At 31.0% G+C, this 19,287-nt stretch overlaps 2 protein-coding genes across 7 annotated transcripts; both read right to left on the reverse strand.

Annotated features, from left to right (window-relative positions):
* Positions 1–804: 804 nt before the first annotated feature.
* LOC119640085 (serine/threonine-protein phosphatase 2A 56 kDa regulatory subunit epsilon isoform) lies at positions 805–14,450 on the reverse strand. 6 transcript variants are annotated; one of them, XM_038037874.1, is made up of 9 exons: positions 14,057–14,450; positions 4,962–5,228; positions 4,488–4,857; positions 4,200–4,399; positions 3,932–4,126; positions 3,490–3,680; positions 3,084–3,417; positions 2,764–2,993; positions 1,239–1,599 (listed from the first exon to the last, which is right to left on the reverse strand). In XM_038037874.1, exons 3-9 carry the CDS (start codon positions 4,624–4,626, stop codon positions 1,239–1,241), a joined length of 1,650 nt encoding a protein of 549 aa, XP_037893802.1. In that variant the 5' UTR covers positions 4,627–4,857; positions 4,962–5,228; positions 14,057–14,450. The 6 variants fall into 6 exon arrangements, with proteins under 6 accessions (XP_037893804.1, XP_037893802.1, XP_037893799.1 ...); XM_038037871.1 differs by having other exon boundaries at positions 4,962–5,540; XM_038037873.1 differs by lacking the exon at positions 14,057–14,450 and adding an exon at positions 13,060–13,952 and having other exon boundaries at positions 4,962–5,540.
* A 2,236-nt stretch (positions 14,451–16,686) lies between these two features.
* Positions 16,687–19,079, reverse strand: LOC119640150 (transmembrane protein 39A-B-like). The gene is made up of 3 exons (XM_038037995.1): positions 18,980–19,079; positions 17,059–17,294; positions 16,687–16,988 (listed from the first exon to the last, which is right to left on the reverse strand). The coding sequence occupies exons 2-3, from the start codon at positions 17,247–17,249 to the stop codon at positions 16,697–16,699; spliced, it is 483 nt and encodes a 160-aa protein (XP_037893923.1). The 5' UTR covers positions 17,250–17,294; positions 18,980–19,079; the 3' UTR covers positions 16,687–16,696.
* Between the last annotated feature and the right edge of the window lie 208 nt (positions 19,080–19,287).

Here is a 19,287-nt window from a genome sequence, read left to right on the forward strand (position 1 = left end):
TATTATTGTTATTATTATTATAAGGTGCTAGTAGTATATACGTATATATTTATGTATAGTAGTAGTTGTTTTTTGTTGTAATTCTCTTTTCACTTTTATTTATTTTTTTTTTATTTAATAAATATATGTATTTTTACTTGTAATTCTGCTCTACAGTCTCGGGGCCCGTTTATCTAGGGGGTCTGTCCGTATCTGCTTATATTTTTAATCATTTTGATTAGCGGTTTTTGATGGTTATAACCAAAGTTGTTGAAAATGTATAGATACATATATATATATATATATATATATATATACATACATATTTCATAAGAAGCATTTATTCTTAACAAAAACAGTTCGCGCTTCACTCGTCTTTGTTAAGCACATCGATGCTTTACTATCATATTTTCAACAGAATCTTAATATAACGCAGTTAGTATGAATTTCGCTATGTATTTCGTATGTGTATCGAGTTCCCTTTTCTGCTTGCTTATTTTAATGGTTGTTTTCATTTCAGATGCCTTATAAATTTTATATAGCATAAGCTTAAGAATAGAGTCATTCTTTTCTTATTTGATAATTTTAGACTTAATGTTGATGACTCTTGTCCGTTTTGTGTGTGTTTTGTTTTTTTTTTTCTTATTCTTGTTGATGCATTTTCTACTTTTCGTAGATTGTTTTTATTTTTTAGTTTAATTCATATGCTTTTGTTGTTTGTTACCCCTCTAAAATTAGTTGTTAGAATTTGTTTTTTTTTTTTTTTTTTTTTTTTTCATTTATTTATATTTATTATGCATATTCAAAATATTTTCAATGCAGGCGTAAATTTTTTTATTTATAAATTCCTTCTTTCGAAGTCTCCTACGTAACCTTGCTTCGGCTGCTTGTTATTTTGCTGTGTGTTCTTCGTCTTTCCTCTACGTAGCCTGTTATTATTTCACGATTTTTAACATTTATTATTATTTCTCTTATTAGTTTTATGTACGATTATATGTATTTTTTAATCCATCTTGCAGGCGCTCTACGTTTCATATTTGTTTGTTTTATTAATATTTATATCTACGAGGCTCCTTCCGTAAAATTGGGCATTTTTTTTTTTTTTTTTAGATTTTATAATAAAACGTTCTTTTTTATAATTATATATATATATATTTTTTTTTTTGTTTTTTGTTTTTTTTTTTATATATCATATTTTACTACCACGCTCAACAGTATTCATGTTAAAAATTCAAAACAGAAAAATTTACTGAGTGTGTTTAGTTTTCAATCTTAGTTTCGGGCTTCATTTTGGCGAATGGATTGTTAACACCGACAGTCGAGTTTACCGCATTACCGCTCAGCGTACCAGAATTGATTAACTTGTTGTCACCGCCAGCGCCCATATTATTGTTGGCATTAGCGTTATTCGATTGAAGCGCACTAGTATTCTGTTGTTGTTGCTGCTGTTGTTGTTGAACACTATTACCAGCTATAGCACCACCGCCAGACGATGATGACGCTGCGCCACTGCCGCTGGATGTGTTCGTATTGACTGCCTGAATACTTTTTGTACGATTCAGCTCAAGTTCATGCAGCTTCTTCCACAATTCCTCGCGGTCGCGTTCTCGTTTCTTCTCTCTATTAAAATAAATAATAAAAATATACAATTAATATAAAAACTGATTTTAAAGGAAGATGGATGGATGTTCGCTCGTTACACAGATATTATCCAAAAATTTCTCACTTTGTTTACTAATTATTGAAAACAACTAAAGATTTCGCCAAATTTTCCTTGTAAGCAATAGTGGATTGAAAGTCACACTGTAACAATCTTCACTTAATAATCCGATCTGTCCAATAAGGCAATAAAGGAATTATATTCATTCAGCTTGGAGGGAGTTTATTAACGCCATCCACAGCTGTTATGGACAGTAAATTGCAAGGCTAAACTATGGGTGTCAATATAATAAAATAAAATACACTCAGCTCTTTTTTTATACGATAGATGTACAAAATATTGTGTTAAAAACTATATATGCGACATACGATAAACCAAGGATTATGTTCCACAACTTTAACAACTAAGAACGTCATATTCGGCCGGGGCCGAATCTCGCGTACCCACCGCTACGCTTTTCGCAGTCTACTGTTCAAATTCTTTTACTTGATATCCATACCGCTGGTATTATTAAAAACAAATTAATAGTGTTGTGCACGTTTCTTACAGACTGGACCAAAAATGTTGTCGCAGGTAGATATATCGGATATGTCTAATGCAACTGTCGAGTTCGATTCAAATTAAAAATTAAAACATGTTTTCTTTAAGATTTGTGCTAAAATGAAAAACTCGTGAAAAAAGCGTATATGTTCTCATATTCGAATAGTCTCACTTCAGAATCGAAAAATCAGGAAAAAGAAAAACCGTGCACAAAACAAAAAGTGTTGAGTGCATACAATGATTCGCAGAGTTAGGGGATGTTCGAATTTGACATAAAAAGCTTGAAAAGTCAATATTTAAAGCACTCTAAACAAGATGTCCTTAGTTTAGGTAACACAAACAAATTTAGGCAATTTTAGCTGATTTTCGAACTTAATTGATAGAGTTCTGAATTAACACTAATGCAATCCCGTCAGACCATTAAGATTTTAAAAGGTGATGTGATCGGGCAATTTTTACAAAAGGTCTTCTCACATTCACTGTAAATGCTGAATTTTTTTCACTGTATGTGATTGCTATATTCGCTAACCCCCCACACCCCTTCTTCCTCATATGTTTTTATTAAATACAAAATAGTTATTTACTTTTGTCGTTCGGCTTTGTAACTCGATGTTAATTCGTCAAATAATTTTGAATTCATTTCCATAAAGGTTTTCAAAACATTATAAACCAAAGCCACAATTGTTTGATTCCAATGTTCTTTGCTAATGCGATACAAAGCCGGAAACATAATAGGCATAATGACAGCATTGTTCTCCTCAATTAGAGACATGGCGTATTCATTGTTCCACAGATATAGGGCGCGTTCAGCAACCTAAGAAAGAACAAAATGCAAGCAAATTTTTTTTGATTTACTTTTTTACTCTTAAAAGTGCAAGCAAATAAGAAAGAAAGTTTAACTTACCTGAAAATGTGGGCTGGACACACATTTGGCTATTTGGCGAAATAGGGGTTCTTGAATTTTTACAAATTGTGGTGGATCAATAACATCGAGAATTTCCTCAATTTCACCCAGAAACATAACCTCCTTCTGTGAGCATGTTTTCGGCCAAAATTTCAAAAGACCCCTTACTACGGGTTCAGTAAGAAATGGATCCTTTTCGAGAAACTGTACAATGCAATAAGCCAACTGAGCATGATACAAAGATAAACATTTGACTTTGTGCAACGGTAGCAACACTTTAACCAAAAATTGTTTATGTTCGGCCTTGAGCGGTAAAGCGAAACCATTTATTATGCTATAGCAGAAGATAGGAAGATCTTTGTTAAATTGTCATTTGTTTATTTGTTTTTTTTTTTCTTATACAAACCTTCCCAAAATTTCCAATAATTCACCCACTCCGTTAAAATGCTCCGTTTCATAAATGAAGCGTAAAAATATATTGTTGATCTGCTTTCTTATAAATGCTCGTAAACCCAGAAATTTACCGTAAATACGATGTAAGACGGTTTTCAAAAAATCACGCTCCCGCGGATCTTCCGAATCAAATAACTCTAAAAGCTAAATTAAAAAAAAAAAAAACATCCAAACCATTTTAAATAAACAAACTTTTACCGAACTTTTATAATTAATCAATACGAAAATTAACGTAGGAATGCCTTAGTAATATAAGGCTGTGTAAAAGGTGGGAAATATAAAAAGAAGAATTCACTATATATTCTGACTAAATATTTAGCACTCAAATCTTGCTGAGTATTTTTTTATTTTCGCGATATAAATATAAATATAAAAAAAGGAAAATTTTCTCCAACCTGCAAAACAAATTTTTGATCAATAACACGTTTGCCGATGGTTGCTTGAAAATCTTGCGATTCGAGAAAACGCAAAAACACCTCGTACACTAATTGTAAGTGGGGCCAAGAAGCTTCCAGTGTTGGATCGTCTTCTTCCGGATCAAAATCCGGATTTTCACTGGGAGGCAATGTTCGAAATAAATTGCAAGAAATCTATTGAGAAGCAAATAAAATAAAAAAAATTATTACCCACAATTAAACATTGATATGTGCGTCTCTTCTATACCATTCGTATAATTTCGGGATATACAGCTTCCGTAAGTACACCCCGACCATGCGTTATGTAGGTGGATAAGTCATTAAGAGCGGCACGTTTAATTTCTTTGCCTTTCAAATCAGTCACAGGATCCATAAAATCAAATGATACGCAACACTGACGTAATTTACGTATAAACAATTCTTCTTGTTCGAGACTGGAACATTCGGCTAGGTAAGGAGAGGAAAAAGTAGAAAAACAAATGTAAAATAAATTCTGGCTGATCTAATTATAATATCTTTAAGAGTAAAATGTTACATTTTAATGGCGGCAGCTGTTGCAATTCCACATCCTGTGAATTTCGATAGCGTGAGGAACCTTGACTCTTTTTGCTTTTCTTTTTTAGTGAACGTTTGGCGAAGGGATCAATTCGATCAACAAATGTTCCCGATGACATTTTCTCCAACTCACTGTTTATTCTTTTTCAAGATTTGTGCTGATCAATTTATTTTTCAAGCTCAGTTTTATTCAATCTCCGTCTCTCTCTCCCTCTCTCTCTCTGTCTCTCTCGCCCTATATATATATATATATATATGTGTGTATATATATAAGTCCTTGCTCGTCTGTTCGCTAGATGGTCTTTTGATTTGTAAATAACTTTTTTTTTGGGTATAACTGAGAATGACGGCTAGAAGTAAAAATCGAAAAGAATAAAATTACAAAAACAAATATAAAAAAGCCTCAATATCGCCAGTTACGTGCACAATTCAAGCTTAAATAGTAGAATAGTACCTCGTTGAATAGAAAGGTTTTTTTAAATGATGAACAGATCGTTTGTATATTGTTGCTGCTAATGTTGTTGTTGTTGTTGTTGTAGTTGTTGTAGTGAATTAAATGGAGGGATTTATTATTGCAAAGATTTAGAAAAAAAAATGTTTTGTTTTGAAATTTTCTTTTAATTTTTTTTAAATTTCGTTTGATTGAAATGTTTTCCCGTCTTCTTCTGTGCTATTCGCTAAGCCTCCATTTTGTTGTAGGAGTTGTTTCTACTGTTGTTGTCTTTATTGAAGTTGATGGCACATCGTATTAAAAATTAATTTAGTTTTATTTTTTTTTAAATTTTTAAATTCTGGCGCTTTAGCACCAAAAAATAAAACGAAAACAATTGTAGAAAACACTTTAGTTGAGAAAGAGAGAGAACGTGCAATTTTTTTGTCTAGATATTCTCCTCTGTCATTCCTTTCTCCTCCTTTTTTTTATCACATAGGTAATGAGAATGAATTTTATGAATTTTATTTATTGGCTTTTTCTTATTTTGTTTTTTGTATATTTTAAGGAAATAACATCATAAGGGTCCCAGAGCCGACAAATCTGCAACACAAAAAGAAAGCCGACACGTTTCAGAACTTTGGTTAATTGATAAGTTAATTGTATTATACATGCACGCACTTCCACCTACACACACGCACACACAGCTCAAATTCCACGAATTCTTCAATAATTAAGGTAAGTTTTAAACAAATTGATCTCTTTTTAGAAAAACGCTTTAGATGCTGTAGTAAGATGTATATATGCAAAGTACCTATAAGACATGATTTGTTCACCTAGTTTTCGAACATGCGACATGACATACTTTAAGTTAAAGCCAAAAATTTTAAGAGGGTGTATTAAAAATATAATTAAATTGTTAACATGAAAGGAAAAAGTGTAAAGTTTCTCTTTATTGTTTTAAAAAACAAAAAATGCTCTGCAATTCCCTAAATCTATTTCGGATTTAAGAAACAGGAGTTGGCAATAACGAAAACGAAAATTTTTACTAATGGCAATGCTATCTAAATTTTATGCCATAAAGACAATTTTTCAAAAAGATTTTACTGAACAAGCAAAACTTGAGATAAAATTTCTTCCATTAATCACGTGCTTAATTAAGTAAATCCCACCATTCAAATTACATATACCTATGTACTGTAAACATCTTACTGATCTAACAAATTCCAAACGTTAAATGTGAAAAATTGAAAAACCAACAAGCCAACAAACTAATTAGAAGACATCATTAGTAGCTTTAGAGCTATTATCTCTGCCGCCCTTCTAAGCCAAAAATTTCTCTTTTGCCAACATGGCTAAACAATTAAAATAATGAAGACTTTCTATTAAAATAGCGACAGAACTTAAATTGTAAATGTACATAAATTATGCTTACTTATGCATGTATGTATTTGTATCTGTCTGCATGTACGACCTGAGAAGTAGTTTCAAGTTTTCACTTCGATCGTAGTTTAAACATGTTTTATTAAACAACAAAAAGCCGACGCAGTCCTTCTTAAAATAACAGTTATTTTGGGAAACAAAATCTTAACATTTAGTAGTAGTACCCCGTGAAGATAATAAAAAGTTGACCGACACTGGTAAGGTGGAGGACGTTGGACAACACAAAACTTACTATTAAAGTAATCTTAAGGAATCTTTAAAGAATCTTTATAAAGATATAGGTATTCTTGCTTAATTCAAATAAGCTTAAATTTCTTATAAGAACAATCATTTAAAGGTCTAACTGTTAAATTATTCATATTTTTGGGGCAAAACTATATGTGGTATAACCAATTAGCCTACAGCGAGTGGGTGGGGGAAGGGGTTTTTTACGGCAACAACAATTGAAGATAAAGAAAGTAGGGAAGCTGCGTTTTGACTTCTTCTGAGAAAACCATGGTTTTACAGTTTTGAAGGATACTAAACATCGTCTCCTCCGCAAAGCGTAACTCAATTATTTTTTCTTCAAAAGTACATAAAGAAGTAATGTTCTTGCAAATAATCTTTTTTAACAAAATCTTCGTCATGTTCAATGATAAAAAAATTTATGATTGCAACGTTTGCAGAAAAGTTCGCATAACATGTGTTAGAAAACACGCGAGCCGCTTGATACGCATTGATGAAAAAATTATTCGAGATCTTAACTTTTTACGATCGGCTTCGAGGACATGATATACGAATGATATCAAGAAAATGTTTCACAAACATGATAACAAAGTTATTGTACTCTTTTTGGTGATAAATATTTAAAAACATGTTTCAACCCACACGTAACAACATCGTCACCCATTAACCACGTAAAATATACATAAATATATACAGCTTGCTGTAGGTATGTATTGATAAAATTCATTTTAAGAAATACTCGTACGTAATAAAAATTCTCTTATATGACGCTAACAGTGAATTGTAATTTCGCAGTTTATAAAATTGTTATTGCAATATCATATTGAAGGGAGTCTGTCCATGCAATTGCAGAAAATACAAAATTTAATAGATAAATAATTTAAAATTGGTAAATTTAATCCACCGTAATTACAAAATCAATTTCCTTAATAATCTGCGGTCCGTAGTAGTGATTGGCAATTAGGTATTACGACCTGCCGAGCGACGATTTAGAATAAGCTGGGGAATCTGTATATTTTGTTGCAGTAGATGCAAAATTTAGTGGAAATCTAATTTGAAATCATTATTACGGTCCATAGTGGTCGATGGCAATAGGAGCTATAAGTTGCTTCAGATAAACTGGGGAATCTATACAATTCATTTTAAATCATTCTCTTTAATAACCTTCAGTCCTTAACAGACATTATAACTTGCTGAGCGACTACTTAGGATAAACTGGAAAAGCGTCTGCGATGTAAACTTCGGCAAAATGCCACAGACAATAAAATATTTGAGTTATTACGTTTGATTATCGAGGCTGCCTTTGTCCTTTTACCAGTCGAAAAAAAAATGTTGATAAAGCTGATATTTTTTGTAAACTTTTGGGCAAAAAAGGGAATGTAGAGAACGATTTTATTTAGCATTATCAAACTATTTTTATGTGAAATTTATTAAAACCTTTACGTCAACTTTAAGAAGGTAATTATCTCGATAATTCTGCAACTTTTGTAGCCGCTAAAAAAAATTTTTCCATTTCTCGTTTCTTTGATAATATAAAATCGAATCGTACGTCTACAGGTACAATGGAAGCTGTGTCTGTGCATAAACTCAATCAATTAGCGTAGATTTGATTAATTTGTTAGTAGCATGTGATTTCGCATCTAGTGCAATATATATATCAGAGACGATCTCTTCTCTAACAATTGCTTCATTATAAAAGTAACAGAGGGAAAGATGAAGATTTCATTTTTAAGAAATCATTTTGTAAATTTATAATATTTTTTCTAAACTTAGACTGTTATCGACAAAGATAACCCGGCAAGAAAACATTGTTAAGTGACACTTTGTTGAGGTAAATTTAAATTCTATTTAAATGGTAAAGCCTCTCTCACTGCATTCACATGTTAAGATAATTTTTATCCACCTCGCAATGCACTCCTTCGTCGTATATTTAAAGGAAAAAATAATATTTTTCACTTTATAAACGCATGCACTTACAAGATGGTTTGCAAGTAAAAAACGGAGAATAAAAGAGAGCGTACTAAACCAAATTCTAGGAAGAATAATTTTGCCCTCTCGTCGAGTAAAGTGAAACGATGGGGAATGGCAACCGCAATAACAAAATACGTGTGTTTGTAATTCAGAGAATATAAGGTAGAAAAGAATAGCTATTATGCGACAATAACGCTTTGTTTTTATTGAAATTTGCAGGGTGGACCATTTTTTTATTACTTTTTCTTGTAATCAGCTCTAGCAGTTTTCAAAAAAATGTATATGCGGACTTGTTCTGGTTGTAAATCTTGCATACTCTATGAATATTTTTAGAAAGAACTTGCTGACCGGCTCGTTACTTACTCTCATTTTATTAGCTACATTTAAAATTACGTAGCAGTTTCCCAAAAAAGGCGAAAGTCATACGATTACATTAAATTTTGCTAAAAAGTTTTTGTGACCAACATTAAAATACTTTCTAAATGAATTATGATTCGGACAAGATGGCGCTGCAACAGACCGGCAAGTTCTGGTATTAAATAATTTTTTTCAATTGAAAATTTGTGAAGAAGTGTTAATCCCTTCCCTTTCACTCTTTCTGGAAGGCGAATTGTCTTCGAATCATCTAGACATAATCAAGTTGTAAGCGCTACAATGGAAATAGTTTTCAAAATTGTCGTCAAGTTTGCAGCCTTTCGAACACAGGCCCTAGGTTTCAAAGCGGAGGCACCAGAACCAGTGCAATTTCAGACTTCAATGCGGCCTTTTACATATAATAAAAAAATCATCAGTGATTTCCAGTATAATATGAGTTGTATATCGATTACAGTACACCGGGTACTTTGCTTTACACTATGAATCGAATGCGATGGAGGGGGATACAAGACGCTAAGAAACAAGAAAATAAGCAAAACTATTGTAAAGAAAAATAGGAAACATAAGCAAAATTCTTCTTTTTACCAACGAATTCATTGACGTCTAAAAAATGGAACTTATAAGCATTTAGATGTCTACTTGAGCAGCCATAAGCCTACATGAAAATTGTGTTTGCAACTAAGAAGGGCCAAGAAAAGTGCATTTATTTCAACTTAAGAATGAACACATTCGAACGACCATTCAATTAACAATCAAATATGAAAAAGAAACACATACAATATAAAATGTGTTACTTCGATGGCGACAACAAAAGAAATCACTCTCTTTCATATTGTTTTAAATTGTGATTAGGTAATTTTTTTTCTTAATATATATATACTTTATACAAAACGTATGAATATATATATATATATATATATACTTTATACAAAACGTATGAATTGAAATAATGTATTCGTTGTTGTTGCTGTCATCGTTTCGATACACTATCTCTTGTGTACACACACACACTCACACAGGAACACAACAGAAATATTTGTATAACTTGAGATTTATTTCATATCCCATTCTATTCCACCCATTTAAAATATTTTCACTTTCATACTTTGACTTAATTTATTTCTATTTTCATTTCTTTTTTGTTTTAGTAATATTTTGTGGATAAACATTCTTCCAAGGGGTTCTTATCCGCTATTTATGTAGTCTTTTCTTCGCCTTAGGTAAAACAAGTATAAAAGTTTTTGTTTTTTCCCAAGTAAAATAAAATCAATAAATCTAAAAATAATGAGTAGGAAAAAAGAGAACATATTTTTTATTATTTAGAATTACTTTGCTTTCGACCGATTTCCATTTTGCTTTCAGCGGTTACTTTAAGAGTTAAAAACTAAAATTTGTTTTACGAAATTATTCACCAATAATTTATCACATTTTTGTATACATTTCATTTCATTTTAATTTTCACACTTTTTTGCCTTCAGCTTAAGTGTTTTTACACTTTTGGGAAAGTTTTAAATTTTTATATATTCAGTTGGTTTTTTCGGCAAATTGTCAATGTTTATTATAGGGCGAGAAGACGGAAAAAATATTTTTTCTTATTCTTTATGACATACGTACTGCGTCTGAGCAACTAACGTTACAAAGGCACAGAAAACAAAACGCAGAAAAAAGCCGATTTTTAGTTCTTGTTTCCAGTTGTTTCATTCTAATCGTTTTTCTTGGCCCCAACGAAGAGACGAAAAGCTGATATATTTTTTGCTCGTTAGCTCCACTCGTCGTCTGATTATCAATGTGTTATTTAATATGTGGTAACTGAAAACATTTCATATAGTAGCAGTCGGAGTTGAATTATATTATCATCAGTGTTGCCAATAACGATGAAAATTATTCAGTTATTGAGAAGTGTAAACAAACATATACGCTTATTCTCACATGTTAGGAATTTTTATACAAATCATTGAGAACATATTCGCTTATTCTCACATGGTTGGCATTTTTACAAATTATTGAGAACATATACGCTATTTTCTCTAAACCGCGATTAGATAATACGCTTATATTCTCTAAACGATACTTGCACCGGACTCTATTTTCTCTTAAATTCTACAGTACTATTTTCAAACGAAAAAGAGAACGTCTATCTATTGGAACATTTTTTAATATTTTCTACCAGCCACAGAAAATTGCAAATTGCAAAGTACTTTATTCAAATAATGTTTATGTATACACGAATAAATGTATACTCTTTTTGAGTCCAGTCTGAATTGAAAATTTAATAAATTAAATTCTCGAACATAGGCAAAGCTGTGTTCTCTATAGACATGCAATTCTAATCGAACTCGACTAAAACTTTTCATCTCTGGCCAGAAGAAAGATCATTTTGGTTCTCAAAGCAGTCACAATTAAATTCTAAAAATTACTTGTAAAGGAAGGGTTTCATTTTTCTGAAAGTAAAGATTTTGAAATGAAGCGAAGGTATTCCTTTTCTTTCCATCCAAAATCCCGCTTCTCCTTCGAGTATACAATGATATGTTCTCGGCAAAGCCGCCAACGTTAGTTATCAAAATTCAGAGAAAATATCTATATGTAGTGTATACTATTTGAATACATTTTCAAACATTTCCTTTTAGGTTTTGTCAAGACCTCACACATCTCAAGTCGTATGCATAATCTTCTAATTTTTTTCACTAATTTTCGGGTTTGAATTTGACATTTCGAAAAGTTAATAAGTAAACTCTCGGGCAAGTATTAAATAATTAATTTTTTGTTTATTTTCATTGCAAGACAACAACAATCATATCTTGTCCTCTGAGTGGCTCTCCTGGAGCTTCTTCCATAGAAAAGGATCTAAGGCATGAATTAATATTCTTTTGTCAAAGTTGTTTATTATTTTTCACCTATTTTGATCATGATGTACTGGAAAGTAGATTTTGTTGTCATACAAATGACCATTTTGCATTTATTTATATGGATTGGAGTCCAGCAAATGTCAAATTATGTCAAATTACTATTATGGACCAATGGAAAATATTCATAGAGAAGACTAATTCTTCTCATAACAATTATTACTAAACAACTTTGTTGCACAAGTTTTGAAAATTGTTATAATAATATGGGGAGTGATCGTAGAAACGATTCTAGTCATATTCAGTAGGGTTGTCCCAAAACAATGGTCAATGTGATACATTCGTTAAAATATCTCAAAAATGGTGACCTGTACACACATCTGTAAGCACACAAAACATTGGCAAACTCCAGGTAGCAAGGCGGATAGACAAGCTTAAATGGACTCAGGAGATCATTCTGAATCTGCTCTTCGTTTGGGGTGTTGCATAGTTTCACACAAAGTTAATATATCCCGCATCACAAATAGTGTATAGTATAATAATTATAATCGAGTTCTGAACTTAACGAGAAGGTGAAAAAAAATTTGATACCCTTTTATTGTTGCGAAAGAAATTGAAAATCTGTTCACGTTGGACAAAAATATATATATATGTACGTTGTCCGATGCATATTTTTCTATTAACAATCCTTAAGCGGACTATATTTAAAGATCTTATCTTTATCATAGGACCATAAAGAAATATATTTGTTCATTTTCTCAATATAAGGCAAATTTTACTTTCTCGCAAAAAGTAATTCTACTTGATATTGCATAAGCCTTCAATTCTCTATGCGTGGTCTTTTTCAATGTTATTAATCTTTTTCACCTGAGATACTTTCCAAATCATTTACGAATTTATAGTCATCTGTGGAAGCTTTTAAGTAAGTTATTGGCGGATATGTCATTTTTTTAATTCTCGTTCATTCAGAATATATATATATTTATATATGTGCCATTGATTATATATGCTTTCACTGATCCAATTATATATATATTTACTTGCGTGTGTGTGTGTGTGTCTTACATAAATTGGATCGTAAAAAATTCAATTAAATGGAAATGGCAACTCTACTCACATCATAACTAATGGAGAAAACCAACTTACAACTTACATACAGACTTGTAGAAGAAAACATAAACTAATGGTGATAACTAATAAAAAAGAAAACGAAGCATAATAACAAGCAAATAATATACGCATTATACATTTACGGTTGAAAATACCTGCTGTTGCTGCTAGTTGTTCTGGTAGGTAGTTTCATAGAGTTTCATAGTTTTAGTAGCAACAGCCGCAGGTGTGCAAATTATTAACACCTAACGGTTTCAACTTTAGCAAATTAAATACACAAAAACTCTTCATATATTTTTAATATTTTAACTTTGTTGCCTTTCACAATAGGGGAAAAATTTTTTAACAGTTCTGATAATATAACCTTAGGGTGGGTGGGTGTGTATGTTTGTTTTTAATTTAAAAATAAACACTGTTTAATAACAAAATTTTTGTTACAAAAAAATATGTATATGAAACGAAATACATTTTCTTCTTTTATATTTTTATGCGATGGTGTAGTGGGCGCAGTATTTACGTAGCTATTCCTACGGCACAATTGTTTAGCCATTCGAACATTTTCTACGTGTATGTTCTATAAAAATTGTGTGATTATGAATATATTTTCATGCATTGGCATGAATTCTCTTTTATATATTTTGCCTTTCAAGGTCTCTTTAAAGCTAGAGATACTTGCACTTTTGCTACTGTTGTTATATTTATTATTATTATGATTATTATTACGATGTTAATCGGTCAATGATCTAACAATTGTTTGTTTGCTATGATTATTACAAATTTTTTGTTCCTCCTAACTACAATACGCAATATAAACTCGCACACTTTCATCCATGTATAAATAAAAGCACAATCCATCTATGTATAAATAAAAGCTTAGTATTTCGCTTAATTTAGAATTCATAATTATTAGCGATACGAGTGAATTGAATTGTTTTATATTTTCGAAGATTCCTTCCTTGCGGTTTTAACACACATGTGCGAATGAAAAAAAAGATAAACAAGCAATTATTTGTTTTTATTATTGTTTATTATGCTCGCAACACTCGTTTTGTTTTAAAATTTCAATCCTATTGCAAGATTGTTTGCAAAAATTTTACATTTTTTGTTGTTATATATAAAGAAGATAGGAAAAGAAAATCGATTTTTTCTTACATTTCTTTTGTCACGATTGTATGTGTTAGAAGCACTCTGATTATTTGACACTCAGATTAAATCAATCTATTATTATCTATCGGTTTCAAAAAATTTGACTTTTATTTGCAGCGCGCTTAAATTCTATTTTATTCTTCTCGTTTGTAGATTTTAAAAATTTGCTTTTCAAAATATAGTTTTTTGTTTTTACTAATTCAGTCGACGCATTTAGAAAATTAGCCGTACCCCGACCAACCGATCGACCGAACGTCGTTAAAGGCTGAACTGGCAATTCTACACGAACAATTTTCGCATTTTTTCACTTCATATAATCGCGGTCACATACACACATAAAAATTTTCAATTCGATATATCATATATAAACGATGAAATTCTTAAAAGAATTTCTAATGAAAAATAATTACTACACTTTTAGCTCAACTTTTTTACAAATTTTTTTAATTTTCAATAACGATGAATTGCCAAAATATTACTTTGTTTTTTACGTTTTATGAATTCAATGGCGAATTGAAGAGCTTCAGATTAGCCAGTGTTACCTGCAATATGTAAGGAAAAGGAACTTTTTCATGACATCTGTTTCGTCAAAAAAGCACAGAGTTGTTATAAAATAACGATTGTAGAAATTTATACAAATCCGCTTTCGTCAAAACAGAGTAAATTGTTATAAACTAACGAAAGCAGAAATTTTAACAACTCGGCTTAGGCTGACCCGCTTTACAAAATTGGAAATGTTAAAAAAATATGAAATTAACTTGACATGCGTAAAAATGCAATATTTTACATAATGTACTTTGCAGCTGTTGTTGCCGTAAATCTTGTTGCTGTAAAACTGGTACCCTGTTTAAGAAATTTTATATGAAAAACATAGATTTATTAAAAAAAAATAAAGAAACATCAGATAAATAAAGGCTAACTTGTAAAATTGAAGAAATTAAAAAATTTTATGTGAAAGCATAGATTTATTTTAAAAAAAATAAAGAAACAGATACTAAATATCCTAAAGTTTTCGCTACTTTCTCGACGGCTTTGCATTTTAACGGAGGTGACCCTTTGTAAAATGTTATTTAGCAGATGTGTCCATTTGTTTTGCCGACACCTTTGCATTTTAACAGACTTGTCCCTTTGTAAAATGCTATTTAGCAGATGTGTCTCTTTCTAAAATGCTGTTTAGCAGATGTGTCCCTTTATTCAGTCTGCTAAATTGCTAAGTTAGTTGGGCATTTAACCATTTAACAGAGTTGCAATTTTTTGACTTTTTTTATTTATTACAAGCAATTCTGTGCTTTGCCTTTTATCGTGGCATTTGGCGAGGGCCTTGTTTAAAAATTATGGCGGTCTACTTTTAGGCTAACTTAACAGAAAACAAATGTCCAACTCTGTTAAAATACAAAGCCGTCGGCAAAACAAAGATTCAATTCTGTTAATAGCAGTATTAGCAACTAATGTTTATTTATTTTTTCTTAATAAATGTATGTTTTCATATAAAATTTCTTAATTTGTTCAATTTTACAAATTCTACAATTTATTTAGTATGTAATGTTTCTTTATTTTTTTTTATAAATGTATGTTTTCATATAAAATTTCTTAATTTCTTTCATTTTACAATATTATTTATTAATAAAGGTATGTTTTCATATAAAATTTCTTAATTTCTTTTATTTTGCAAGTTAGCTTAGAATTAAACCGTGATAATTTTTAAACAAAGCCCTCGCTAAATTTCTTTATCGACAACGTATCAACGTTCCATGTTTAGCAAATTTTTACTTCAGAAATGTAATTGGCAAAGGAAAATATATGTATGTACGGTAGTCTAAAATAAAGTTTATTTGTTAATAATATAATTTATTAACAATAATTATTATATGAATATTTTAAGTATAGTTTATAAAAATAATAAATTTTGTTATTTTTTTTATTTTTATATACATATATATAATTGCGTCTTTTGTGAATTCTCTTATTTTCATCGTTATTTCTTTAAACTAGTACGAGTACGTCTTAAGATAGTCGCCACTTCTTTACCATTAATACTGTATCGGGATCTTTTTCCATTTCCTAAAGGGGCAATTTCTTATTTGAGCATGGTGCAGCATTTTTAAGAAGCTCCCCTAATTCGGTTGCTGTAGTCTCGGTTTGTAATAAATTTCTATTGGGTGTCTCACAGAGTTCATTGGGTGACCTAAAATTCTTTTTTGGGTTTAATGAGAACAAGCGATTTTTACAAAACGTCATTGGAACATTTAAAGTGGAATTGGATTTAAATGTTGCCAAGAATTTTGAGATTTTAAAATCCTGCTTGTTAAAGATGTCTTAAAGGTTTTTTTTCCAGACAGCATGCTTTGCTCTTTAGAAATAACTTTAATTTTTATACAAAGCAAATTATCCTCAATATCACTATCACTTTTATTTTGATGAAATTCGTTTAGGAGGCCTTCCATGCGTTTTTTCCCTTTCTCAGATATGAGCACTTTCTTGCCATTAGCCGTTTGGAAACCTGTGGGTTTGTCGGATTGTGCACTGTTCTTTGCCATTTTTTTAAATTTGAATTCCATGCGATCTTTTATATCTTTCTTTCCAGTTTCATAGTCTTTTTCGAACATTAGTCTTTTTCTGGTTGCGGTTGTTCTAAACCAGTAATCATTATATCAATATTATATGTTGCATACAGCACCACACATTGTAATGAATGGCCGTGGCAAAGAAACAAGGCAAAAATCCTGCATAATAAGCATTGAATACTGAAGTGAAAATTATTTGTTTCAAGCGATTATTGAAATCATTGCGTAGTAGTTCAATTTCATCACGTATAGCTTGCGCTTGAACAGCGCAGCAATGCGATGGTAACGCATTGAAAAAAGCTCCTCTTATCTCACAAATGAAACGCAAAAATGGTCCAATTTTTAAACCAAAAATTAAATAATACACAACAAACCTGAAAGTATAAGAAAAAACGAAAATTAAAACAAATGTGCCCTTACTTACTGCTTTGATCTATAACTTACAGATATATTAGCAAACAAATGGATAAATTGTTTCGATTGTTGTACATCACAACAATACAGAAGACCAGCATGGCTAATATAATATCTCCGATCAGGAATTTACATATACGCCACAGCCGGTGGTATTTAGTCGGTAAGATTAAATCCAAAACTCGCATGCTTAACCATTGGATTAGACGTCGTGAGTTCATAGCCACTATTAAAATTATTAGAAGAGGTTCTACATAATAAAAATTCTGTAAAGGAACAAGTAAAATATATTGTAGTTCGTCAGGCCATACCACCGAGCTTATCTCCAAAGTCATCAAATATATGCAAATGAATAGAGGCTAACTGAGTGGAGCGAATCTTTGATTCACGAGATCATAATCAATTGTGGTGCTTTTTAATTGGAAGCCTTACGAAGTTTATTGGTTAACTCTATTGATCATTTTATTTTTATTTATTGTATATTTATTTGCACCTTTACTTTATCATTTTATTTTTGCCTTATCCACAAAAAGCTTTCAATCGATAGGGGCAGACTTAAAAGAAACAACTTTTAGAAAGTGCTCTGCCAGATGTGAATTAATTCAAATAAAGAAAGAGATAAAACCGGCTTAACAAAACATGTTTTTTACACTTTTTAATCCCCTATATTTTTTTCGACCAAGAGCTTTGCTTCCAAATGCTGTGCAATATTCCAAAAAAGCTGCGAATATTTCGCTTGTACTCGGGCACAAACTTTCAATAAACATATTGAAAAGTATTCTTGAAAAGATAGGACTAAAAATAAGTTTGAGCAGGTAGAGGATTTCTTTTAAAAATATGATCACAACCGCAACAATACTTTCCTTGCACTGATATCTGAGAAAAGAAGGTTATGAAATAAAACCTAAATTGTTTATCCGACGTTTCGAAATTCAAATTAGATAAGCTCTTTAAAAATTCCCTCCACTGGGTATTCATCGATAAGTTTGCGGGAGAGTAAGCAGCAAACATTGAATGAATAAATTCGTTATACTATTATATTCTCTTCACACAAATATTTTATGAAAAACGTACCAGGGTATTGTTTATGTTTGATTTTGAAAGCCACCAATTTGTTTGATAAATATTAATAAATTGCATAGCAGCAGCGCAAGTGATAAAAAGGAACATCATTGATTCATTCAATAATTCAGAACTATTTGCAAACTCTGGGAAAGATATATATATATATATATATGCTACGGCATAGCCATGATGCTATGTGTAGAGCTATATTCTTCCTCTTTAGAATTGCCACGCATGACGTCACTAATACTTCACTTCAGGCTTTAATCCAAAGATACTCAGATGCAATCAGAGGCTTCTATAATTTTACGAAAAAAACTTCCAGGTAAAGTACAACTAGTAAACAAAATATGTGTACATTTGCTTGGTAAATGCAAAGATCTTAGTAAAAAATTAAATGGTAATGCTTTACAAAAAAAAACAGCTGAATAAATATGAACGCATAGACTACTTAAGCTCCAAAAGTGGATCTCAATATTTGGATTGTTGCCTTTTTGAGATTCAAGTGTGATTTTTTACTCGTAAAATCTTTCCTTCATGAATTTTTATTTTATTTAAAACCGCGAATGTATGAAGAGAATCTGAAATGAATTCAAATTTGACGGAATTTAAAAAATAGCAATGTGTAATAATTTCGGAATAGTCTACTTTGTTGATATCTTTTCTATAATGAAATTTCAGTTATAATTGTTCTTCCATAAGAAAATTTGTCACGTTAAAACCTCGAATCATGTCTGCGGAAAATGAAAACTTCTGCCAAACGTCTGTCGCAAAAAGTAAATGAGAACATAATTAATTAAAGATTTGAAATATATTTCACGACAATTAGACTTTTTTAATGTTTTTTTTTTAAAAGCTTATTTACGACTTTTTTTCTTCTGCTTACTTTGTGTGTGCAACTGAAATTCTCCCGAACTGAAAAATCTCTAAGTTTATGATGTCCAACACAACGCTCCTTGCCCCATTGATTCGAATGATGAATTAATTGCTATAACCAAGAGCCGCTCTAACAACTGAAGAAGGAAAACCAAATGTCAAGACTTTCGCAGACAAAGCCAATGAAAATATTTACCAAAGTCACTTCAAAACTCTGAATCTCGAAGATGCTTCCCTCGCACAGAATAATTTTCCAATAGTACCTCAACGAAGAGAAAAAAGCACATCTTCTTCTAGCGATGTTTCGGTCTCAATGCT

This window comes from Glossina fuscipes, unplaced genomic scaffold (genome assembly GCF_014805625.2).
Source record: "Glossina fuscipes isolate IAEA_lab_2018 unplaced genomic scaffold, Yale_Gfus_2 115, whole genome shotgun sequence".
Lineage (NCBI taxonomy): Eukaryota > Metazoa > Arthropoda > Insecta > Diptera > Glossinidae > Glossina > Glossina fuscipes.

Excerpts from the sequence above, each read along its gene's own strand:
- LOC119640150 (XM_038037995.1), bottom strand. The coding sequence starts at position 17,249 with ATGAACTCACGACGTCTAATCCAATGGTTAAGCATGCGAGTTTTGGAT. Across the intron at positions 16,989-17,058 it reads ATTTGTTTGCTAATATATCT|GTTTGTTGTGTATTATTTAA; the intron begins GTAAGTTATAGA and ends TTATACTTTCAG.
- LOC119640085 (XM_038037876.1), bottom strand. The coding sequence starts at position 4,626 with ATGTCATCGGGAACATTTGTTGATCGAATTGATCCCTTCGCCAAACGT. Across the intron at positions 4,127-4,199 it reads ATCCCGAAATTATACGAATG|ATTTCTTGCAATTTATTTCG; the intron begins GTATAGAAGAGA and ends GCTTCTCAATAG. Across the intron at positions 2,994-3,083 it reads TGTCCAGCCCACATTTTCAG|GTTGCTGAACGCGCCCTATA; the intron begins GTAAGTTAAACT and ends GTTCTTTCTTAG.